Below are 25,696 nucleotides of genomic sequence, written 5' to 3' on the forward strand. Positions count from 1 at the left end.
TATATGAAATCATGAGTTTATGATTGATGAAGTTTTACAAAGTGTCTTTTGTTTCAAACAAAGTGGAAAGGAAAGAAAACATTGTTCCTTAGCCTGCTGCTTTATTTTAATATGGCATCTCTACTGTCAAGTCCTGTTTAATTATTTTGGACTTATTATAGTTTCTGAGGGTTTGTGCTTGCATTGCACAGACACTTGTTAGCACAGAACCTTCATTTCACCCCAAAGTTCCTTGCCTTGTGAATTGGGGATCCAGAAGGGCTGAAAGCAGCTTGTCCAAGTGCCCAAACCCTGCCTTCTGCTGCTGCTCTCCTCTGTTGTTACAGTGCTCTGTGACTGGCAGCAGCACACACTGAGTGTTGTTTTGGGCATCTTCTGCTTTTCAAATCATTTATCTCCTGGGGAGAAGCGGAAAGATTATATAAATAATAATGTAGCACTTTTGCACTGAGAACATTGGCAAATACATATGAAAGTAACAAAACTCAAAGGAAAAATAAGCCTCACAAACACAAATTGGCTACCAAGAGCAAAGCTTCTTGTCTGTGTATGAAGTAGATTCTTAGGGCTGGCAGCAGCAGCCAGTGATGATGGAGAGAAGCCAGGTGTGGGAGCATGACATACTGTGTAGTGGGAATGATGAAAGTGAGCTTTTATTTCTTTCTTTCATTCTCTTTCTCCTTGTTTGTGTGTGTGGGCATAAGCTGTGCAGGAGCTGTGGGGGTGAAGGCAGTGCTTTGGAGGCTGCCATGTGCTGGGGGTAAAACCATTGGTTTGGGCTGTTGTCATTCCCCATGTGCAGTGTTCCTAAGGATCATCACAGGTATGGGAGACAAATTGCATCCTGAAATTCAGAATTGCTGCAGGAGCTGAGCCTCCCTGGCAGCCCCAGCTGGGCAGGTGCGCCTCCCTCTGCTGGGCTGGGGCTCAGGGCTGCTCTGCACTGAGAGCAGCAGGCACAGCTTCCCAAGGGCTTTGCCTGGGGTGCCAGTGAGAAGCACAGAGAGGAGAAGAGAAAACAATTCTTATCTCTATTCACTGCTCCCGTTTTTGCACGTGTGGAATGTGTTATGGAGGTTTTTTACCCAAGTGAGTTGTGAATTGGACACAGGTGAAAGTTGTTTTGAGTGATTAGCCAGTCACTCAAAAGTGTCTGTCTGGAAACAGTCATGGGGTTTTGTTTAGTATAGTATCTCTTGAGTATAGTTTTAATAGAGTATTAATGTAATATAGTATATAATACTAATGTAATATAGTATAAGCTTTTAATTATAAAATCTAACTATAATTTTATATATAATATATGAAATATCTACGATATATAATTATATTTATTATTTTATTAATGCAGTTATAATATATCAAATTATATATAAATATATATACAATTTTTATTTTAAAATATAGATACATAAATATAGATGTGATTTTTATTATATTTTATTATACTTTTTATTATTAAATATACTTTTAGTATAAATTATTTTAATAAAGCAATTGTTCAGCCTTCTGACTATTCACCATGGGGCGGACACCCTGATATGACAGTCCTGCTCCCCAGACTGCTGCTCAGCACATTTTATCATGCCCTGTCTTGCAATAAAAAAGCAATATGAAGTTTTTCAGAAAATGCCTAGCAGAAACAAGCAGTTTCTAATTTACTATAGTGGGAAAACTGGGTTAATAAGGGGGGAAAAACCCCTTCAGCATTCTTTGAGGCAGAGGAAGCTATACATAAAGAAGTTGTGTAAGATTAGGTGGTGAAGCTGCATGACCAAATGCAGTTTTCTCTGCCATCAAATGCTTTGATAAATATAGTTATTAAAATAGTTATTTTGAAGTAAGTTAGTGGACTGAGAATGTTTTGCAGTGAGGTGCATGAATGCACCTCCAGAGCCAAGAAGCTGCTTGGTTTGCCCAGGTGTGGCTGTGGTGTGATCTCAGTGCTCTCTAGGCATAGCAGCATTGCGTCAGGAACTTGGACATATTAAAAATGTCACAGCCTTTTCCTTGTCCTACTCAAGAGCTGTGCTCTCGTGTGTGTATTGGCATGTTCATGTGACTCTGTAAGTGACCAGCTGGTTTCCAGTTTTCCATACATCTTTAATTGATTCTTTAATATGAAGTAACAAGCTGTTTTTGAAAACAAATAATATGTTTGCACTGGATCACTTTTATGAATAAAGTTTGTATGAAAATGGTCATTAATGGGAATCTGGTTTGTTGTCGGGTTTTTTCTTTTATCTGGAGGCCTTTTCAACCAAATCTTTCAGTTTTTTTTTTTCTTTTGGCAGTCTGAATATAGTGAATTTTAATCTAGCCATGTTTGTAGCTACAAAGGAAGAGCTTTTAACACTTGATCAGGCAGCTTTGCCTAAATTAACACAGATGGGCCGAAGTATTCTCTTTGGGGAAAAAGAAGACAAAAATGGCTCTATAATATTATGCTACAAATGCATTTAGAACCTACTTAAAACAGTTACTCCAAGTAATCTTTTTGGATAGCCAAGTTTTTGATCTTTCTGGAAATGCCGAATTTTTTTTTTTTAAATTTTGTAGATTTTTCAGCATTGAATATGTATCTTAGAATACCTTCTGCATGGAAAATGCCTTTTTCTCTTTGTGTGGGCAATAAAATTATGCTTGTGCAGCCATTTATCAATAGAACAAGTTATTCACCTCAGATGTACTAATTAACTTGCCTCTTGCTTAAGGCTTTGTTTGTTAAACATGTATTTAAAAAAGACAAAAAAAATTTTGTGTCATTTATTTCAATGATTTAACTATAGTGCAATCAAAGCTCACAGATCATTTGCTGTTGTTGTTGTACTGCAGTATGCCAGGGTTTGGATCCCTGATCCAGAGGAGGTGTGGAAGTCAGCAGAACTCCTCAAAGATTATAAACCTGGAGATAAAGTCCTTCAGCTTCGGCTGGAAGAGGGCAAGGTAAGTCTGTGTGTTGTTTGTAAGCTGATAGTTCTTCTTCTCAAGCAGAGTCTGACCTTTCTATTGCAGGAAGCTCTACTGTCACAAAATATCTGTATTTAGATGTGTGCAGTTGGCTTTGTCCACTCACTTTCTGCAGCATTTTTTTGTGTGATAAATTTTACTGTTTAGTTACAAAAATCAATTCTACCTTGTTTTTAAAATAAATTAAAAATCAGTTGCTTTTATCCACTGCCTGTTATGTTCAGTTGCATCATCTTTTTCTACTTTTGCCATTAAACTTATAGCCCTGGTTTGCTATTCCAGGGAGACAGGGTTGCTAGGAGAACAGTGTTGCAGGAAAAGAACTGTGACTTTTAAGTTGAACATAACCAGCAGAAAATTAATAGAGATAAAAAAGGCAAGGATTAAGGGCATTACAAAGAAGATGCTGTGTACTATGTTTAGAAGTGATGACATGTGCATGTACAGCTCACAGTCTTTGAGTTGGTTTTTTTTCATGGAAATAGGATGTAAATAAAGTGATTTTAGATCTAGAGACAGATGCAATTAGAACATCTGTATTAGAGATGAATTTATATCTGAAAAAAGTTCTAAGCAGCGTTTCTTTCAGTGTTTGTGCTCTTCATGGTGTTCTGCCAACATTCTCATGTTGTGTTACTGTATATGAAGTTGGCTATAGATTGGTGGGAATCCTCTTCCCCTGCTGTTCCACTTGAGGAAAACAATAAGAAAAAGCTGGTTAGATTTATGATATAGTGTATTTTGGTTTATTTAATAAAAAGATATGGCAGCAAAAGCATGGGGTTTGCTTAAATAACAATCTAAAAAGGTAGTGTCTCTATACAGTTGCCTGTTGTACATATAAAAAACATCCCAACTTCCTCTGGGAAGTTTTAAATGACATTTTTGCAGAAAGAACTGCTAACTCCAATCAGCACAGAACAGAAATCGTGCATTGTATTTTTTTACCCTGTGCCTGTTTTGGTGGGAGGAGCAGCTGGAGGAGCTGAGTGAGGGAAGCTGGCCAGCAGCTCTCTGAGGTGTGTCCTTTTGCTTTCCAGGACCTAGAGTACAGCCTCGACCCCAAGACCAAGGAGCTGCCACCCCTGAGGAACCCTGACATCCTGGTTGGTGAGAACGACCTGACAGCCCTCAGCTACCTGCACGAGCCTGCGGTCCTGCACAACCTCAAAGTGCGCTTCATCGACTCCAAACTCATCTACACCTACTGTGGCAAGTGCTGCCTTTCACAGCCTCACCTTGCACACACTGCCCTGGGCAGGACAGGCAAAGCTGTCTGTTCATGTTGCCTTTAAATGAAAGTCATTTAGTGATAGGAGGTGCTGGACTGTTCTTAGGGGAACCACTCTGTTTGTGGTCATGAACAGGCTGGAGAATTTTGAGGTTCAGAGAAAATTGCCTTCACTGTGTGTTGCTCTAGCTCCCCAGTGGAATCAGTTGATAAAATGTGTATTCAGCAGTTTTTCCTTCACAGTGGGATTCCTGTGTGGTTGGTGTTCTCTGTAGGCTTGCTCAGGTTGGGCTGGGTGGGAAGAGGCTAACACACTGCACATGCAGGAGCTGGCCTTGCTCTTTGTGGATTTGTTGCCCAACTGATGTCTTTTGGTAGACATCAGTTCTTCTTTTTCACGTTTTCCAATCTGGGCAACTACAGAAGTGAATTTGTAACAGTTCACGAGTCCAGGCTTGTCTTATCACAGTTACAATTGATCTTGGTTTTAAAAATAACATCTAACTCACAGCAGAGGTTACCCAAACTTGTAATTGCCTGTGGTATTTTCAGATGGCCGGAATGGAGGAAAGGTACTTAAGTAATCACTTTGTCATAAGTGCAAAATTGCAACTGAATAGTCTGTTTTAAAAATAAACATTGTGAGGTAGTTCAGGTTTGAAATTTAGATCTGATGATTCTGGGCTTTTTTTCCTATGTGTGCATATGTTCCTTTTAAATCTCAGTGTTTAGTCAAAATACACTGCTAGCTTTTAACATAACTTTTCCATAAGACAGCATGTTAAACATGTGATGGACAGACAGAGGCATTAACATCCTGCCACATTTTGCTCACTCTGGCTGCTCCTAATCTGCAGATGCTCAGCAGGGCACATCAGTTCCAGTGCTGCTCTCAGCAGTGACCAGACCACAGGGGACTGGATCAGACTTTGCCACCCCCTGCTTGCAGCCAGACCTCACTCCCATAGGAGGGGTGATGATTCACACCACATCTCATCCAGTCATGCAGTCAGAGCACAGAATAATTCAGGTTGGAAGAGACCTCTGGAAGTCTTCAGTGAAGCTTCCTACTTGAGACAAGTCTGGCTAGATCAGGCTGCTCAGACCAGCTGGAGTATCTGGGTGTTTGAGTATCTCCTCTCTGGGCTGCCCCTGCTGAGGGTGCATTGTGGTCCCAGCACTGGGAAACCACCTCAGCTCCCCCATGAAACACAGACATGATCTGTGGTTCTCTCCTAAGTGCCCCCATGGCAGAGCTCTTGTATGAAAAGGCTTTGTGCAGCTGGAGCCTCACGGCCTGAGCTTGTAAGGGCTTTTCAGTCTCAGTTTCATGGTCCCCTAACACCACCATGCCCCCTCCCACAGGCCTGTCTGGGCTGTGTCCTGGCTGCTTGCAGGCAGCATTTCAGAGGCTTTCAAAAGGAATGTGTTTTCTGTTGGTTGTGTTTCCCATGTTTGGGAAAACATGAAAAAAGTACATTTCAAGTATTCCCCAGTGCAGCTGTAGTTGTGGTTGGTTTTATCGTTTTTGGCTGGTTTTATCATTTCTCCTGGGCTGGGAGGAGGAGCTCCTTTAGCTCTCTGTGCCTGTGTCTGCCAAAGGGCCTGGCATGGCAGAGCTGGGGCAGCTGCTTTTGCTCCCAGACCAGACCCAGGTGGTTCTGGAGCTGCTGGATGTTTGTGAGGAGGGAGTGGAGCCAGCAGTGTGGGGGCTCCTGATGCTCAGAGGGAAGGAGGTGTTGGAGGCTCAGCACTGCTGAGGAATGTGGGGTGCAGTGGTTTATTCTCTGGGGATGTAGTGCAGTGGTTTATTCTCTGGGGCTGAGTGGTGTTAGAGGCTGAGCAAAACAGAGTTGGCATGTCAGCCCCTGAAAACCTGAGCCTTTGGCCACAGCATCACCTTCCAGACTTCTCCATTAGCTCCCATCCTGCTGTGGGAACTGCCCCTCTGCAAAGATCATTGCCTTGGAGCTCAGCCTTGGGGGCTGCATTTCCCTCCTAAATGTGACTCTCCCCTCAGCCAGGTCAGTTCAAATAGCCTGTGAGGGTGGGTTGGGCTCACCCAGTTTATGCAGCCCAAAGGAGACTCAGACCACTTCAATGCATCAAGAGAATCACAGTAAGAATATTCTCAGCAGTGGAACTGAAACAGGAATGCATGGATGGATAGTTGTCCAGGGCCCTAGGAATGAATTCAACCATGCTAAGTGTAATATGTCAAAGGGATATTAAATTCTTTAAAATTTCACTTTGAAGTATTTCAAACTTTTAAACAGAAAATCCGCTGATTTCTCAATTTCAAGTCAGCCTTTCACCAGCAATTCAGAGGTGATTTATAACTTTGCTTTACTGTTGGAAACATGAAATGAGGAATTAATGAAGGAAGTTGAAAAGTTACAAAGGAAAACTTGAATGCTTACATGGAAAAACTGCTGTGGCTGTGGTGAAAACTCAGTGAATCTTGCTGGTTAGTTCAGGTTAGTAAAAAGTACTGCCTTCTATGCAGGAGAGCAAACTCTAAATTAATAAATTGCTTATGTTTATGTCCAGTTTGGCCATAGATGGGTATGTTCAAAGCAAAAGAATGGGATAGGCTTACTTTGAGCATACATAAAGAAGAATGGCACACAGAGTATCCAGAGTTCACCTTAGTGTAATTGCAAGAACAAAACCACACGTAAATCTGATTTAGAAAGGGCCATATTTCTTAAAATAGCAATATGATTTAGTGGAGATAAAGAGAAGTTATATGTAAATTAATCTGGATTATAGCTCCGTGAGGCAGACTGGTTTCAAAGTTCCACAGAAAGCAAATAATTCCTGACTCACTTGTTTTGGTTATGTCCAGATGGTAGTTGCTTGTAGATTTTGCAGATTGCTACTGAAGTTAAGTGTTTTAATATGCTGGAGACTCGTCACGGGGCTGCTTGTTCCCAATTCAAGGGTTTATTTTTGCCAGCATAACCAAAAGCAGGAGGGAATTGTCAGAAGTCTCACAGATTTTTTTTTTTAATGTCTCTTTGATGAGACTTGCAGGCCTGAGAGGCTCAGCTTGGTGGTGCACTGTTTTTCACTTTTTACTGCTTTTTCTAAGGGCAGGTGTTAAAAATTGACACACAAAATATTCCTCGAGTCCTGTAGTACTGAGGTCACTTCTGTCCCTAACCCCCACTCTGAGTTTTGGGTCATCAGTACAGCATTAGAACTTGGCATGAATGTTTATAGGGATTTTTCACTGGAGCTCCTGAGTCATTTCAGTGAAGTTGTGGCTGATGGAAAAACACCAACCCTCCTCACATGGGCGTGTCGAGACATAAAACTTGCTGTGTGTTTGAGGAAATAGATCAAGGCCTCTCAGATCTCTCCCTAAAACATATCCTCTTGTTTCATGCTTTTGCTATGGTTTGTGCTTGATCTATAGATGCAGGAAAGGGTTTAAAAATTGGTTGATGCTCCCAGCAGTGCAAGACTGTAGATGCTTTCATTTCCCTCATCCCAGCTTTTCCATGGAAAATTTCTTAGATAGATATCACCAGACTGTAATCTGCACAGAGCAGAGAGCTGGGCTCAGCACTGAGGAAGTCTGTGTGTGTGTAAGAGTGAATTTCAGAGTAAATTTAGAAGCAAGTTGAGTGCTATGGAAACGCTTCTGAGGCAGGTTCTTCGGGGATGGATTGTCCAGGCATGCTTGGTGCAGTCACTGTGCAGCCATCTGCAGCTGCATTGCCTCACTTAGGCACCAAAATAAGAAATTCTGGTTTTAAAATGTCCACAGTTAAAATTAGAGGGGTTGTTTTTCCCCCTTATGACCTTGTCAAGGTGAGGAGGACTTGCCATATCAAGGGGGCACAGTGTGCCTGTCACAGCTGGCTCTCACATGGTCTCACTGGTCAGTGTTTCCACCCTGCACAGAGCAAATAAGCTTTCCCTACCTGTTGTAAATGCTGCAGGAGAGAAAGTTATAAGGAATCTTTGTCAGATTATTCCTGTGGGTAGAGCAGTCCTCATTTCTCATGAAAAAGAGAATTGTCCCAAAAACATTTGAGGTCTCACTGTTTGTTGCAAGGAAGTTTGTAAAGAGTAAGACTTAAGTTTTCCTCTGCAGGGAGAGTTAAAGAATGGCATGAATTTAGAAGGGCTGTAGTGATGAGTTGTATCAAAAAACCAGATATGTGTTTAATTGGTATGGAAAAATTAGAAAATGGGAGGTGTAAGTACAAGCTCAGTTGTGTCAGATGAGGGTGTCCTGGTGCCTTCTAGAGCTGTAATTGCCTAATTTCCTGACTGGGTGCTGCTCTGTGTCAGCCCTATGAAATATGTCTACTGTTTGGTTTTTTCATGCCTTTGACCAGGAGGTTGTCCTGCCTGATTGGCAGAGGTGCCTTGGGATCCAAATTACACTGTGGCTGTACACTGTTGCTTATTACAAAAACTGAGGGTGTCATTCTTTCACAACAGCTGAAGGGTTACCACACTGCACATACCCAAACTGGCAGTCAGTGAGACCACTCAGTAGTTACACTTCACAAATTACAGTGTCTCTGGTAGTTCAGAGTAAAACACAGGGAAATACAATGCACATTCATTGGGTTACTGCCCTAAACAGGCAATATTTCAAATATGTGCATTCTGAATCTCTTTGGATTGTGCATGCTAGCTTTAGAAAAGGCAGATAGAAAGAAAAGGTAAAATGTTGTCCCTGATGTGTTTAGCAAAGCAGTGTGGAAGTCAACTCATGGCACTTTGTGTGTGCAACTATATTCCGAATAAATATCTGTCGAAGTCAGTAATATCAGATCCTTATTCTTTAACATTTTTAGAAAGATTAGAACAATACTTGATGTTAAAACCATTTCTGCTAGGGTTTGTTGTTTTTTTTTTGAAGCAGCTATTAATCATTGCTTTTGTTTAATTTCCTTTGTAGGTATTGTTTTGGTGGCCATAAATCCTTATGAGCAGCTGCCTATCTATGGCGAAGACATCATCAATGCCTACAGTGGCCAGAACATGGGGGACATGGACCCACATATCTTTGCAGTGGCTGAGGAAGCATACAAGCAGATGGCCAGGTTTGTAGACCAGAGTCTTGAAGTCACTGTTTTTCTGAAAGGAATATAAAACAAAGCTTCTGGCTGATGCTCTTCTCTTTAATTTATAGCTTGTGAAATATTTTGCAGTGTCTGTCTTTTATCCAGTGTTTTAGTACATTTCACAAGGGGAAGTGTTGCCTTTATGAACAGTAAAGCTTTATGAATGCTGTGGAGATCATGGCCACTGACACTTAGCAGGAATTATCACAGATCTTGTCAGTATTTAGGTCTAAAATTAGCCCTGTGCTTTAGATGATTTTTTTTTTCATTTGATTACCAAAAATAAAGAGATATTTTTTTAATCGTCACTGGATTATTAGAGAGAAAAGGGCCAGGTTCTCAGCTGTTTTGTGTGTGATACTGACAAGAGAAAAGAAATCACTGGGCTTATGAGTGCTATTATAAGCTCCTGGCTGTGTCAGTAATGTCCCAGCTACGTAATCTGCCTGTGGCTGTTGTTGACTGGAATTAAGAGGGAGCCAGAGGGAGGATTGCAAAGAGTGCCTGGAAACTGAGTCTCTAAGGACACTGCAACAGCTGTGCAGGAAATCCTCATTTTGTTAGATGTTGCATCAAAATGAGCTTGTCACCCAAGGGCAGTGGTTAGCAGGAACTTCTTCCCCTTGGCCCCAAGAGCCTCCAGTTAGGGGAGCTGTTGAAATATTTCATTTGAAATATTTCATTTCTAGGATAAAGGTCTTTTTGGCTGCTGTGTGGTCTTTGGTTAGCAGGATGCTCCTGCTATCCTCACTGGTTAGCTTCAAGCTGTTGGTATAGTTTTCCTTGTTGGCAATACAGCTGATGATCAAATGAATCAAGTAAAACACTGAAAGATCTCTGGATTATCTGTGATGGCCCTTAAGCTATGCTGCAGGTGAGGGAGGCAAGGGGAGAATGGGTTGAAAATTATAAAATCTTCATGTTTGAAGTCAGCTATCCATTCATTTAAGAGTCTTAAGAACTAGACTAGTGGATGGATAGAATGGATAAAATGAATGGGATGGATAAAATGTTTGTCACGTGCACATGTGAATACAGTGATCTGGAATACCCAGGTAATAGATAATTTCAAAATAAAACAGTTCAGTGCAACATTTCATGACTTAGGGTAATTGCAAAAGAGCCAGTGTTTCAAAAATACCCTTATCTTGGGTTAACTCCAGCCAGCAACTCAGCACCATGCAGCCACTTGCTTACTCCCTCCCTCCCTCACTGGGATGGGGGAGAGAAACTCATGGGTTGAGATGAGAACAGGTTAATAATTGAAATAAAGTAAAATAATATAAAATAATAACAACAACAGTACAAGCAATGAAAAGGAAGGAGAGAAAGAGGAGTAAGACCCAAGACAAAGAAGTGATGCCCAGTAAAATTGCTGACCAGCTGCTGACCAATGGCCAGCCATTCCCCAGGCAGCCATCAGCCCCAGTTTATATCCTGGGCATGATGTTCCTGGGTGTGGAAATGCCCTGGCCAGCTGGGGTCAGCTGTCCTGCCTGTGCTCCCTCTGAGCTCCTTGTGCCCCTGCTCAGTGCCAGGGCACGAGGCTCTGACCAGCCCCTGGCTGCAGGTGACCCTGCTCAGCCCCAGCCAAGGTGTCACTGTGCTCTCAGCATTGCTCCCACAACCCCAAAGTGCAGCACTGCACCAGCTGCCAGGAAGAAAATTTCCTCTATTCTAGCTGAAACCAGGACAGCTCTACACCCACACTGTTGAATGGCAGAGATATCTGCCTTACTTCCTTTCTGCTCAGAAAATAGATCTATAATCTGGTGTGGAAATAAAAAGGCAAAACTGTGTGTTATGATAGTCACATCTTCTGCATGTCTCCTTCATCACTGCTGTTTTAAACACACTTGGTTCTCAAGTCCCTTTAAAATCTGTATAAAATAAAACTTTATCAACCTTATTTTATGTCTGAGGCTTGGTACAGTGGTCAGTGATGGCTGTCATCCAAATTTACAGAATTTTTGTTCTTAACATTAACCAGGGGAAGTAAGAGATTGGAGAGGGATCTGTCTGCACTGGCCAGCTCTAACCCCTGCCTGAAGTGGGCTTGCCTCCTCCTGGTGCTGAAATGCCAAATTGCTGATCACCTGTGCTCTGTGTGCCTGTGCCATGGAGGTGTCTGTCTGCCACCCCTGGCATTCTCTGCTGCTGGGCAGACAGGGGGGGGCTGAGATTTTGGCTGGAGCCTCCTCTATGGCTTTTCCTCCTTGCGTTAATTACCTTCAGCTCCTCAGCTCTGCCGCTGCCTCCGGCAGTTCTGCTGTCCTGAATAACAACAAACAAGATGTGGTAGGAGTTCCTTTTTGAAACAAATGATGAGAAATTGTATGACTGTGGAGATTAGCTTAAATAAGCCTTCTGAATTATTTAATTAATTACTTTGTGTCTCTGCTATAAACAATTTGTTATTTTTTTTATGACTGACAGTACTTTCATGGTTGCAAAATGAAATCTGGGCACGCAATGCAACTGAAAAAAATTCTCTACACTGAAGTAACAATTTAATTGTTTTAGCTTTTCAATGTTTATTTCCTTTTCTATTTGTTTGCGGATTTTTTTGCCTTGTTTTTAAGAACTTTTTCTGTCATTACAGCATACCAGTTTCAGTCATTGAATTTAGTTTTCTATTGCTGCTTACAATTACTAAATCCCACCCTTTAATTTCACTGATGTTTTTTATACTCTAAACAAATCACCTTTACCTCTGAATTATGAAGTCAGAGAAAAAGAACTCCAGTTTTACATTTCTGCAGCTGACTATTTAAAAATGAAAATCAGATTGTCTGTGACTGCTGTATTAACATTTTAATAAGTGCATTGCATATCCATGTGGTAGCTAGTCATATGGCATTAATCTGCATTTATCTGTGTAATTGGTGAGATTTATTTTTCTCTTGTTTCTGATCTTTCCTAACTCCATGTTTAAATCATCACTGGAATAATTAGTCATGATGCTCCTATCCTTAAGGCTTCAGTGAGCTCTTCTAAATATTTACTCTTTAGGTCTTCTTGTTAATTTATAATTTAGTGATTTAGAGTTTGTTCTTTCCAGCTTCATTGCTTCATCTGCTGCGGCTGAGAAACTCCATCCATGTGAACAGTTAACTAAATGATCTCTGGAGCCTTCTTCAGCCAAAGAAAATTGGCTGAAAATTTGGAAAAATCCCCCATGGCAGAAATCTGGAAAGCCAGTGACTAAATATTTGCATTCTGCGTTCAGAAAAATACAGTGCAAAAATATTGCCCACTGGAGTGACAGGGATGGAGCTCACATCTGGCTTGTGCAGAAGTGATACAGCAATTGCTTGGGGTTGATTGCAGTGCAAAGCAGCACATAAAGATTCCTTTGCATGTGGCATTTCCTGCTGAGTGGGATCCAAGTGATGGGTACATGCTGCTGGGAAGTGCTGGGCCTGCCTGAGCCTCTGTATTTCCTCTTCCTACAGTTCTTCTGTCCCCAGTTTCCAGTGGAGGGTTAGTGGGGGGGAGCATGGCTCATCTTTACCCAGAGCCAACAGTAAAATAAGTGGGTACTGTCTGCTTGGTAGCTTCTTGTCTTTTTCAGTGCAGGAAAACACACACAGCTCTTAAGACTAATCTCATTTTGGATTATTATTTCTTTCCTTTTCCCCTTTCCCTTCTCTTCCTCCCCTGTCATCTGTGTCTTTGTACCGGTTTCCTTTTCTCTCTCCATCTCCTGCTGCTGCTCTGCACAGACTGACAGCTTTGTTTCAGACACCCTTCCTCTGCTGTGCCTAAAATAAGCAATGATCTAGTTTTACAGCTGCACTTAAAGTCTGCTGGGCTTAGGGCTCTGAGTGCTCCATCCTCAGCAGTGACTCTGTTGGTTTGGGCTGTATGAGCCCCAGGCTGAGGGTTTGGAGCAGATCTCCTGCTCTGTCCAAGGACTGTGCCAGTGGAGGGAGCCGGATCATTCAGCTGGGGATGTGTCCATGTGGTGTTTGTGCAGAGAGGCTCTGCAGGTGCAGCTCTGACAAGCTGTGCTCCTGGAGGGAGCTGGGACCTGCCCTCAAGGGCTCTGCTCAGCCAGGGCAGCATGCTGTCCGTGGATTCCTCTCTCCATTTGAGTGAATATTACAGGCTTGGGGCTCTTTAGGGCAGATGAGTGACGTAGAAGGAAGAAAATCATTATTGAAGAATATTTTTTTGTCCCAGAAATATAAACCTCAATGTCTGCATGCAGGTGTTTGCATATGTTGATTCCTTTGAGCTGTGATGCATGCCACTTTTGTATGTCAGTGTTTCCAAATTGTTAACAAAATCCAATTCAGTCTTCAGTTACCCCTCTGTGGTAACTATGAAAATTGAAGCAAAGCTTCAGTTGCCAAACATTTTATTTTTTATTTTCAATTGCAACTTCTGTAGGAATCACAGCCTTCAGCAGGTGCATCTCATTTTCTTTGTAATGTTCAATAGAATATTCAATAAATTTTTAACTCTATAGTTTGCAGTAAGATGTTGATGATTATACTCTTGAAACTGTTAAGAATTGCATTAATGTATGAGACTTATGATTATCAGTTTCCTAACACTATTAGGGAAAAATCACTCCTTCACAGGATTCTTTCCCTTGCCTAGTGATGGTATATTACAGTAATTAAGATAATGTATTTTTTTTATCAGCACTTTGTTGGTCTGATTTCTTCCATCCTACTTGTGGTTGATGGGAGATACAGAAAATTCAATTTAATAAATTAACTTTGAGATTTTCTTCTGATTAATTAGTGAAGTTGTTTAGCATCATTTAAGTTGAAAGAAACCTCTGCAAACAGAATTGCATATTGATGAGATCCATATAAACCTTAATGAATGCCAGTGTGGGAAACAACAGTGTTTAAAGTATCAATTTCCAAAGTTTTGCTCTTTCTATTTGGACAAAGTATAGTGATTTATTTAGTGGTACTGTGTAGCTTTTTTATTAAATTACCTTTAATAAGCAGGCTGCCTCTCTGTTTTGTCAGCTTTTCTGTGTGTCTGATGGCTTTCACCTACAGGAAGATATTTTTCTATCACTTTTTGTTCAAAAGCAAGCTTGGTGAGCTGTTGAGTAGGTGTTTTGAAAACATCTTTATTGACAGTCTCCAGTTATCCCAGGCATCCCAAGATGATGTCCTCTTATAAAAATGCACATTTGATCAGCTGCTGCTTTGCTTCTGAGTGTCTGATAAATGGATACTGTATTTTCCCCTGGCAGGAGTCATGGCAGGGATGATTCACAGCCTATAACAGATGTGAATTTAGTTGTGGAATGAGAGCCTGCTCTGGTGGGTGCTGGACAAACACACAGTGGCCTTCCTCCACTTGTGGCCATGACACAGGACTCCTTGGGTTACAGATCTGCCTTGGAAAGAGATGGCATTTCTGGGCCCCTATGGTTAGATGCAAAGGGAAGAGTCTTCCTTTCTGATGAGAACATTTTAGAGTAGTTTCTTACACTTGGAGCCTGACATTTTATGGTGTCACAGGTACAAGATGGCAGATGGGGGAATCAGCCTGCCATAACATGAGGGGCTCCTTGTCCAAGCAGTGATTGTTTTGAGGCAGCAGAAGGGTTAAGTGTGGCTGTAGCTGGCAGCTGGAGTTCACATGAGGTGTCCTGCTGGTAGCTAAGCTGTGAGCTTTCCCAAACTGTTGCAGGAGTGACCTCTGCCTAATCCCTGGATGCAGCAGTTGCAGGGTGCTGGCTCATCTCTGTGCCCTCTGCAGTGCAATCTGTCATGTGCTGACCTCAGGTTTCCTCATTTGTGTGTGTTCTGAGATGTTACTGACAATTCATTATCTTTTCACCTTTTGGCATTTTTACAGTCAAGAGCTGTGTTTCCTGGATGTAATTATAATGGCAAGTGGTGCATTTTGTTAATTAAAAAAAAAAAAGTACATCTTCTGATTATGAGAGCGTTGCAGAATGTTTTTACCAAGCTGTTGTTGAAGACAAACAAAGATTCTTAAGAACTTGAGCTGTTTTGCAGTGGTTGAGTTTGCAGCTGGAACAGACTCATGAGAATTCAGGTTGTGAATAATAATATTATTTCATCTTTGCTTTGCATGTTTGATGAGCAGATGCCAAAGTTCTTTACTTTGGGAGAGAGAAGAGATCAACATCATTGCTTCCATTTTATAAGTTGGAGCAGACATGGGGATTGGGAGGGAGCTTTGGTGAGTTCACCAAGGTGGCAAAAGCAGAGCTTTGAGCCCCTGAATCAGAAATCCCGGTCCTGTGGCTGGTGACTGGGTGACACCAGCTTGACAATAAAATATGTGAGAAGAGAGTGTGTAACTGACAGTGGAGTTCAGTTCAATGCTCTCAGTGTACAAAAATGAGCAAATGAGGTGCATTTTTCATGCCCTCCTTTTCCTGCAGCATTAAAGGGTCTCTCTGCCAGGTATCATCTATTCCTAGTAACATTTGCTCTCACTGAGGGTTCCATGTGTTCCAGGCACTTTTCAAGCCCTACCAAAGCCTGTCTCCTCTGATACTGGAGTCTCCATTTCTGCTTTGTAGAAGACAAGGCAGACATGGTGTGCTGTGGCCAGGCCTGGATCAGCCTAGAGTTGGTCCCAGGCACTGAGGTTCCTGTGCTCAGAACATCCTCTTTTCTCCAGCAGCTAAAGATGTCAGTGAGAAATGCTGTTAGGCTTAAAAAAAACAAGTTAAACTGGAAATATATTTAGAAACTAGATTAAAGAACGTGGTTTATTGGACTGATGTTTCATGCTTATTAAAAGTGAATGCTTTTAGAAAGAATTAATTAAGAATTAACTGCTTAGTCAGGAGCAATTGTTGTGAGTCAAGGTTGCAGCTGAAGAATTCTCTGAATTGTTAATGTGTGGCATCTGTGAAGACTGGGATGTGTCAGGCCAGAGCATGTTAGATCCAAGCTGTCAGAATAAACCAATGCATGCAGCCTGTGAAGGTGGAACAGACACAGAAATGTGGCTGCTGTTCTGTGCTTGCTTCTGTGGCAAAGCACTTGTAACTCACTTTTTCTTTTGTGTTCTTTTGCTCTTTGCCCATCACGTCACTACAGAATGGTTCAGAGCACTTCAGCCTCTGGTAACCATCCTTGGGGCTTACCTAGCACTTTGCACATTCTGGATATGTTACAGATGTGAATTCACACACCAGCCCTTGGAGGGTGGTAAAAATGAATGATGTGTGTCAGGCTGCACCTTTGGGATGTGCCAGAGCGGGTGAATTTGGAGGCTCTGGCACTGGGAGTGTCGCGGTGCCGCGGCTCCAAAGGGGAAGGGGCTGTGCCTGCTGCTCCAACAGCACTGCAAGAGGGACAATAACTTGGGAAATCAAGGATAAGGGTAGTAGGGGTGAAGGTAGAGCTCTTACCAGGTCTGCCTGGTTGCAGGGAAGGTGAGGGAGAGCAGCTCAGCAGCTGCAGAGGAAATGTCAAGGTGTGCTTATGCAGCATGGGCTTGAAGCAGTTGGAAAATAAGAGGACAAAGCAGGGGAACTTTCCCATTCTAAGGGGGCCACTAGCCAAATCCACAAACAGGGGATAACAGAATTTATTTAAGGCTGTGAAGAACTTTGAGATTTAAATAGTTTATTTGGAAGGTTGATGAAGGGCAAGATGTTGCCTCCTGCCCTCGATGTGAGAGGTGCCAGGAAGGCAGCCCAGAGCTGGCTGCTGCTGCTTTCCAAAAGCATTAGAAAACTGCTGAATGAATTCTTGTTTGTTTATTTATTTATTTATTGAACAGTTAAATTACTTCTGTTTGAAGAGCAAATCCTGGGTTTGTAGAGTTGCCAGGTTTTATAATGGCTCCTAGCAGATGCTGCCTGCCCTGGGCTGAGTTTCAAAGGCCTTTGCACTGGAGGAGTGCAGCTGAGCATGCACAGCCTTGTCTGCTGCCACACAGCACTGCCCTTAGGCAAAGGTGAAGCTAAATATATTGCACTGACTCGTGCTAAACCTCCCAGCACTGGTGGGTTTTACAGCTGCCTTTTATTTTAAGATAAGAGGAGAAGTGATTTTGGTCTTCCAGAAAAACCAGTAATTGTAACAGTAGGAGCATGACAGAAAAGTGGAGCACAGCTGCCCATAAAATGAACCTGGGACCTACTGTGGTAGGGGACTGGAAGGGCAGCTCTTGAGGAGAGCACAGGCTGATGAGTCTGCAAGAAAAAGCTAAATCCTTGTATCACTCCAAAACCATATTGTGTGCTGAAAGGAGAAGAGTGTCCTGGAAAAAAAAAATGTGGCTATGGTTTGGTTTCAAGTTTACAGTCACTGGTAACTTTAGGAAACATGATTTATTTCAGTGTTTATTGAAATCAGACATATTTAGTGAACCTTCAGATGAGTTGTGCAAAACCTTATTCATCTTATACCATGGACTTGTCTTTCTGGTGCTTTATTCTTCAGCCTGCATTTGTCAGCTGTGCATCCTCTTTCCTGCCTTGGGAGATGCCAGTTCCTGGAGACAGGGCTGCCTTCAGCCTGATGGGGCCGGGGAGGTCCTTCCTAAATTTCTTAAGGAGTTAATCAAGCTTCTTTCTGTGAAGCTCACAAAACATTCAGTGCTGCAGAGAACTCTCGGCTGTGTATTGATACCTGATGAACTCTGCTGGATTTCAGAAGAAAGGAGTTCAGCATTTTTTCTGTGGGTAATTTTATTCCAAGACGGAATGAGCTGTTTGGAATATGTGGAGTATTAGATGTACTTTTCTATTCTTTGATTCTGTGATTCCTATAACAGCAGTACTTCTAAGTTATTTGGGAACACCAATAAATAACATATATAAAGTTGCAGTGATATTTAGCACTTTCACACTGATTTATTTTAAGTGCATTGGGTAAATTTCATTTATTTTGGCTTTTTTACCAGTGCCTCATGGTGACTGAAATTATCATTATTAAACTGATTTTTTTTAGCCATGCTGTCAAAGATCTGTGAATGTTGTGACTGTAGATCCTACAGGTTATTTTGGTCATATGCTGTCACAAATATACAATGGGGATGCTGGGAGATTGATTGCAAAAATAGGATGTTTATTTTGGTCAGAGTTTTGTTTGTACTGCTGGAGATACTAAATCATGTCAGCTGCATATATGTACATGTATCCTTGAGAGGTTTGGAAATGCTTTAAGGTGTAAAGCATGAAACATAGCTTAAACAAAGTTTTTGTTGGTCCTTAGTTAATCCTGTGTCTCTCAGAGAAGCAGCAGCTGATGAAAGAACAGCAAGATTTCAAACCTGCCAGCATTTCAGAATGACTCCTGTCTGACCTTTCAGCAATGGCATTAGTTTTTAAGTTCTGTTCTTGGGTTGGATCTCCTGCTGCCATAATGCAGCTGTAGAATGGCAAAGCACTAAGCTGCTCTCTGTCTTTGATGGGCACGATGCACACTGGTGTTGGTGGTACCTGTGTGTGTGTGAGAACAGGATCTCTCCCAGGAGTTCCCTGAGTCACAGGTTCCTTCCCTGGCAGTTCATGCCAGGTGTTTTCATCACTGAAAATTCTGTTTTAAAAATGTAAAGCAATTTCAGCCTTACAAGTCTGTCTTATCACCACAGAACTGCAGTAGAGGAACAGTGGTGAGATAAAGACCAAACTCTCACTGCTAAATAAAAGCTATTTATTGTCTACTTGCATTGAAGCAGGAGGGGATTTTAGTTTTTGAAGATCACAGCATCAGGTCTTTAGCAACAGTCTGTGCTGTTTTGAGTTAAATAAAAATGAAATAATCATATGCAATGGGGTTGATGCCCTTATCCATAACCTAAACCTGTTATTCCAAAAGAAAATAATAAAGGAGTAGCAACTCCACAGGATGGAGAAAAAAAAGGGAGGGAAAAAAAAAAAAGAAAAGCCAGGAGATTTAATTAATTAACCTTTTAGCACTGAGGCAGTGAGGAGAGAAGATCTCCTGGAGGTGGTGGCCTTTAAATCACCCTGACAAGAAGCTTCCTTAAAAACATCAGCACCTTGGCACTGTCCTCAAGGTTAACAAACATAAATGATTTAAGATCAAAGGCAACCTAAGTACTAATGCTCTTCTCATTAAATTGCCCTGTTATTTGCTTTCTTCTTTATATATTAAGAATATTGCACTCTGATCTTTTCTGCAAGCTCATCTGTGTTATGACATGGAGACCATTCAGCTTTGAAGTAGTTCATCACAGGCAAGCATTTCCAAGTCCATATCAGAATCTTTTCAAATCAGCTGTCAGTGATACAATTTTTCCAGGGAGGGATGCTGGTAGTTTGGGTATGAATGGATTGATAGGAGTATTGAGGTTGATGTCAATAATTTCTGTGTTCCTTTTGTTGTCAGTAATTCTGTATTCCTTGTGTTTGTGTTCCCAAGTTGATGTTTGTGGGAGGGGTGTGCTTATATACATGTATTTAACACTATTTGCTGTGGAGTCATGAGTCTGAAAGCCAAGATCAAGTGATACATCTGATGCATCAGGCATAGGAAGCAAGAAAAGCACAAAAAAAGTGTTGTGCTTTGATGATTCAAAAAAGCTTTGGGCTTCTTTAATCCTCTCTGAAATGCTTATTGATAGAGAGGTTTTTAACTTTTAGTTTTCCTGCTTCAGAGAGAGATTTTCAGTTGGTACAGAGGAAGAAGGTAAACAGAGATACCTGTAAGGATTTTTTAGTCTGTGTGTCTTGATTATCCTGATCTGTTTGGACAGTTTGCTGTGGAAGTGATGACTTTGATGCAGTAAGCTATTTTGGTTTTTGTGGGAAGCAGCTTAAGTGGGTGCAATTTTGAATGAAAATTGTTTGAAAATTATTTGAAAATTGTTTGGAAAAATATTAGCAACTTTGATGTTTGAATTCTTGCACTGGTTTTTCTTTTTTTGCCTCAGTTTTTCCTTTGGTCAGCTGAATTGTTACAAGCTGTCCTGGATAATGACAGCTGTCAGTGGTTGCTCAGTGTTGTTGCAGCACTCTGTACAAATTGGAGGTGCCCAGTGAGTGTTGCTCTTGCTTCCAGTGTATCTGGCAGCTGTGCCCTCCTGAGAGGAGCAGTTCCTCCACACTGAGCTCTTCTGAAAGCATCTACTGCACGTTTTTATCAAGTACAAAATTCAAAGTAGCCAGTGCTGTTAAAAGCATTGCATTAAGATGCATGCACGTCCTCAACAATGGGGTTTTTTCACCTCTTGAGAGCAAGGTGATGCTTTTAAAACCACTTGCTGGTTTCTTGTGTGTTGTCATTGCATTCATAATCTGCAAAACCCTTTTCTGTGTGTGAGGTTTCTCAAGGCAGTTTGCAGTGCCCTTTCTTCCCCAGTGCTGAACCTTCTTTGAGCAGAAGCTATCTTCAGTGTTAAATTTTGCAATGTTTATTCAAAGCACAAGAAGCCCCTGTTGCTATGCAGGCTGTAATCTCAAGCTTCCAGGAACTAGGTAAGACTAAATCTTTTCAGTTTTGGCACTCTGACAGTGAATTTCCTCATAAACATATTGCCTGTCAACAAAATTTTGTAGATAAAGTGAAATTGTCTTTAGAAGTTACCAGCCTATGCAGAAATATGGCTCTGTATTATTTTTTGTGATGGAGAATGCCTTAAATTACCAGTTAGGTGTTGCAGAGTGTGTCCTCCTTCTTGTATTTATCAAGAAATAGCTGTTACCCTCCCATGATTCCCAAAGCATAGGCCTGAGAGAATTTATACAGCAGAGGTCTGAACCAAATCCTCTGCTGCTGCAAGCAACCTCAGCCCATCATTTCACATTTCAGCTTGTGAAGTGTCTGGGCCTGTCATCTTAAAATGGCACTTTTAATGTAGTCCTGTCATGCCTTTATTCTTCTGCTGTTCAGAGGCAGCAGAAGCTGAATGTGATCCTGAACATAACGTGGTGTTTCCATGAGTGGTGAATTGCTCCCAAACTGTTTCAGTCTTATCTTTTCAAGATAATTTGGCTTAATATTGCATCACAGTGATGTAGTTCTGTGTGCTAGGATCTGATTGCTGTCTGCCTTTGGGGGAAAGAGCACTCCTCCACCTCTCATCTCCCAGATTGCTTTTTCTCATTTCTGTTTGCAAAAGCATAATTAAAATGTTCCCTCCATTCAGAAGTAATCTTAATTTTAAAATCATCTATTTACTTGTTTTATGCAGAGAAAAAAAAAACTGCAGGAAGATGAAATATTGCATAAAATGTGGCATCTGGCTGCAAAGAGGTGTCACACATAAAGCTGTTGCCCTACTTACATGTTTCATTGGATGAAAGTTATAATTATAGCTTTTTATTCTGACTGGCAACATGTTAAGTACTCAAAATGTCACGTCAAAGGTCAGGGGCTAATGATTTAACTAAAAATAACTCTCAAGGTGTAGTATATATCTCAGAGGGAAGTTGGGTGGTGTCACTTTTGTTTTCTGGGCATTTTTTCCTTTGTTTTGGTCTTTTAACTTTTGTTTTGTTTTTAGCACAGCTTGATTATGAAAATTTCATTTGATGTAAACAGATGCTATTCTTTAGACCACTGCTTATACCAAATCGTAAAAAAAAAAAAATTCTCACTGCATTTCATACATCATCCAAGGGGCTTTGATGCTAGTTTACTTGTTATTTTCCTTTTAAATGTGGTGGGTTTTTTCCTTTAAAGTTTTATGTTGTTAAGGTGCTTCCTGCTGAGCTGGCACAGCTGCCTGGCAGGACCAGAGCACCTCTCAAGGCTGCATGGAGGTGCAGTGCCCAAGGGGCTGTGGCAGGAGGAGCTCATCCCCTGCTGCTCTTTGGGTTGTGCTGCTCTGTCCTTTCCCCTTCCAGTGCCCAGTGTCATCTGGGGTGTTTTGTTGTGCTTTCCTTTCTCTCTGGCAAGCAGCACAAAGAATAATATGCTAGAGGATGGCCAGTGCAGTGTGTTAAAGCAGAACAATGGATTAATGTACTGGGGGAGACAAGAGCAGCCCTGAGTGTGGATGGAGAACACTGCTGCAGACACTGAGGAGCCCTTTGTGTGCCTTGGTGCCTGCTGCAGACACACACAGTCCCTGCAGGAGGGACACAGCAATGCTTGCAGCTCTCACACACACACAGTCCCTGCAGGAGGGACACAGCAATGCTTGCAGCTCACACACACAGTCCCTGCAGGAGGGACACAGCAATGCTTGCAGCTCACACACACAGTCCCTGCAGGAGGGACACAGCAATGCTTGCAGCTCACACACACACAGTCCCTGCAGGAGGGACACAGCAATGCTTGCAGCTCACACACACAGTCCCTGCAGGAGGGACACAGCAATGCTTGCAGCTCACACACACACAGTCCCTGCAGGAGGGACACAGCAATGCTTGCAGCTCTCACACACACACAGTCCCTGCAGGAGGGACACAGCAATGCTTGCAGCTCAGAGTCCCTGCAGGATGGACACAGCAATGCTTGCAGCTCACACACACACAGTCAGTCCCTGCAGGAGGGACACAGCAATGCTTGCAGCTCACACACACAGTCAGTCCCTGCAGGAGGGACACAGCAATGCTTGCAGCTCACACAGAGTCAGTCCCTGCAGGAGGGACACAGCAATGCTTGCAGCTCACACACACACAGTCCCTGCAGGAGGGACACAGCAATGCTTGCAGCTCACACAGAGTCAGTCCCTGCAGCAGGGACACAGCAATGCTTGCAGCTCGCACAGAGCAAAGCCTCTCTTCTCCAGGCCAATGGTGCAGTGTGGATGTGTGTATGGACTCAGACAGGAATGAAATAATGGATCCCTTATTCCTGGGCACATGAGTGTGTGCTAAGGAGAACTCTTCATCTCTTATGACATAGGGGAAAGAAACTCTGGCTAATCAGCAACAGTATTGTTAAGGAGGAATTATTTCAAACCCATTTTTTCATTACTGTCTTTGTAAAAGTGGAACTCCTGAGAAGAGACTAAGGACTGCAAAACCAGTGTGTGTTTTCTGTGCTCCCACACATGTCCTTCAGGAATGTGACAGTGAGAATGAGACACCTTTATTTCCATGTCTTTTCTTGGCAAAAGAGCTTGTTTTTTATTGACAGTTTTGTCAGAAGTCTGTTTTGTCAGAAGTCTGAGTGAGTTTGCATTCCTTGGTTTTTTGAAAGCTTTTTGTACTTTGGGGACTAAAAAATCTTAGTCATCAGAGGATCCATTTCATAGAGCTTCCTCAGAATTCAGATATTTAATGATATTTAATGCATCACACAGCTGTGATCTACAAATGAAAAGCTTGTTATGTTGTTGCCTATCTCCTGTGTTAGGCAGTCCCTGCAATCAGACCAGAAGTTTCATATTTTCAAGTGGCATGGGGTTTTCTTTTTTCTATTTCAAAGAGCACAGGAGGAAAAAAGAGAGAATGGTGCCAATCCTATGAAGAAGTGGTTGGTTTTGACTCACTGCAGGAACTGTCTTGTTTGTTAGCAGTTGCCCCATTTAGAGGTGCATTTTTAGGCATTTACTTGGATTTCTCCTGCATCCTGCTGCTGCTCTCTTTGAGCAGGAGGATCCATAAAACTCCTGCAGCTTCCAGAGCCACAGGCTCTCTCCCACATACCTCTGTCTACCACAGGTGAGCTCTGTGAGGGGGAATGGGGAAGAAATAAGAGGGTTTCTTCTTCATTTTCTAACTGCAAGCCATCCCAGGCACACAGGCCTCCCTGCAGAGACCCTGCTTGGTGGCCACTGTCTCATGAGGTCTCATCAGAGGGACAGATGAGCCCTGTGGCCAGGGCTGGCCCTGGGTGGGTCTGTGAGCCCTGGGCTGACAGCCTGGGTGATCATCTGAGCGCTTCTGCCTGCCCATGCTGTCCCACTGACACTGACAGCTTGGTGTGCATGGATGTGAGAGCTGTGCTGCAGTCATTCACACCTACTGCATGTGTTACATGCAAGTTGAGAACATAAAATTAGGTTGCTTTGATCTTCTGAACACTTTGCTATTAAATTTAAAGCAGCGCTCAGCCCTTCCAAGTAAATTTTTTACCAAAATGTGGAAAATCTGCTTCAACTGGTACTTTGGATAGACAGATACTGCCTTGAGTCTGCCAGGGATGGGGACAGAGGCTCCTTCAGCCTGTGCCTTTGAGCAGCACAGAGTGGTGCTGGAGCTGTGCTCTTATCTGAGGGCTTGGCATTGTTCTTGAAGAATGAGAGACCTTGAGAATTGCAGCAGGGTCTGTAAATAATTGTTACCCAGAGCCTGTGCCCACAGGTGATTAACTGGGCTTAACTCAGCAGTTATTGTGGGCTCTTGTCCAGTTTATAGTGCCCCCATCTCTGTTGGGACTTTAAATTGCCTTGCTTGCACAGCAGAGGTCAGTTGTGTGGATGATGTTTGTGCTGCTGACCACACACCCCAGTCCTCCCTGGGAGAACAGGTGCTCAGAGCTCCATCACAGGCCACAGCAACCAGGGGAAAACCAAATGGATGTGGTGAGCATGGTGCTCAGCTCCAGGGTGGCAGAGACAGAGCTGGTCACTGTTCTTCTTCCAGCTGGGAATGCCTGGCCAGGCGCCCGAGGTGTCTGAGGTACCCTGGGGTTATCACAGGCATGGACATCATCTGAGAGAGAGGGAGGAGGAGGAGGAGGGGCTCTGGGGCCATGGTGCATTAGAGGCCGTGCTGAGGGCCATGCACACAGTCCTGCCCATCTGCTCTATGTTGGGATACCAACAGGCCCCTAAGCATGACATGTAACACCAATTTGAGACAAAATCACCAACTTTTCACCAAGCTGGGCAGGCCAAACACAGAGAAGGAATACATACAATTTATACATGTTTGATAAATGGCTTCATTATTTCATCAGCAGGGGTTTTTCTGTCATCCCAGAAACAGAATCCAAATCTTCTGCCAGGCCTTTAGGCTACAGAAACCATAGGTAGTGTTTAGGTAGTGTTTCCATGCATATGTCTTTGATTTCCCTGCACAGCATTTCCTGGTGCCACTGGCAGGCTCTGCAGACTGTCACTGTGCTGCCTGAAGTGTCATTCACAGCTCCTGGGCTGTACAGCCTGGTCTGCACCTTGGCTATGCTCTCTGTGTTCCAACTCTGTAAAGCTTTGGGGGAAAGTTTTATTCCTCCTTTTGTTTTTTTTCATGTTAGTGTATAAAATAGGATTAAACTTATCCAACTCATAGGAATACTTCAAAATACCTTTTTTTAAACTTCATTTGCTTTGAAAATGTAAAAGCTTTATAAAGCACATATGGTCTTTATTTTAAAAGTTTCAGGCTCTATTAATGTTAATTTCTGTGTTTTGTAATGTTTTGTTTACTCATATAGTTGGGTTTATGCACAGAGTTATCTGTGAGTTGAGAGAAAATTGTTTTAGGACCAAATGGAAATTATTCTTTTTTACAAGAGAAGAATTTTTTCCACAACAAAGGGACTGTCTTCAGAGCTGCTGCCTCTGTCCTGAA

The 25,696-nt window shown here is 42.3% G+C and overlaps 1 protein-coding gene across 2 annotated transcripts in view; it reads left to right on the forward strand.

The window, feature by feature from the left end:
- MYO5A (myosin VA) overlaps positions 1 to 25,696 on the forward strand; it is a 100,840-nt gene that overhangs the window by 18,623 nt on the left and 56,521 nt on the right. For both annotated transcript variants that reach the window (XM_066559069.1, XM_066559070.1), the window contains exons 2-4: positions 2,836 to 2,946; positions 4,011 to 4,182; positions 9,126 to 9,270. In XM_066559069.1, coding sequence (XP_066415166.1) covers positions 2,836 to 2,946; positions 4,011 to 4,182; positions 9,126 to 9,270 — 428 coding nt within the window. The remainder of the gene's footprint in view (positions 1 to 2,835; positions 2,947 to 4,010; positions 4,183 to 9,125; positions 9,271 to 25,696) is intronic.

The sequence above is a fragment of the Molothrus aeneus genome, chromosome 13 (assembly GCF_037042795.1).
Source record: "Molothrus aeneus isolate 106 chromosome 13, BPBGC_Maene_1.0, whole genome shotgun sequence".
Lineage (NCBI taxonomy): Eukaryota > Metazoa > Chordata > Aves > Passeriformes > Icteridae > Molothrus > Molothrus aeneus.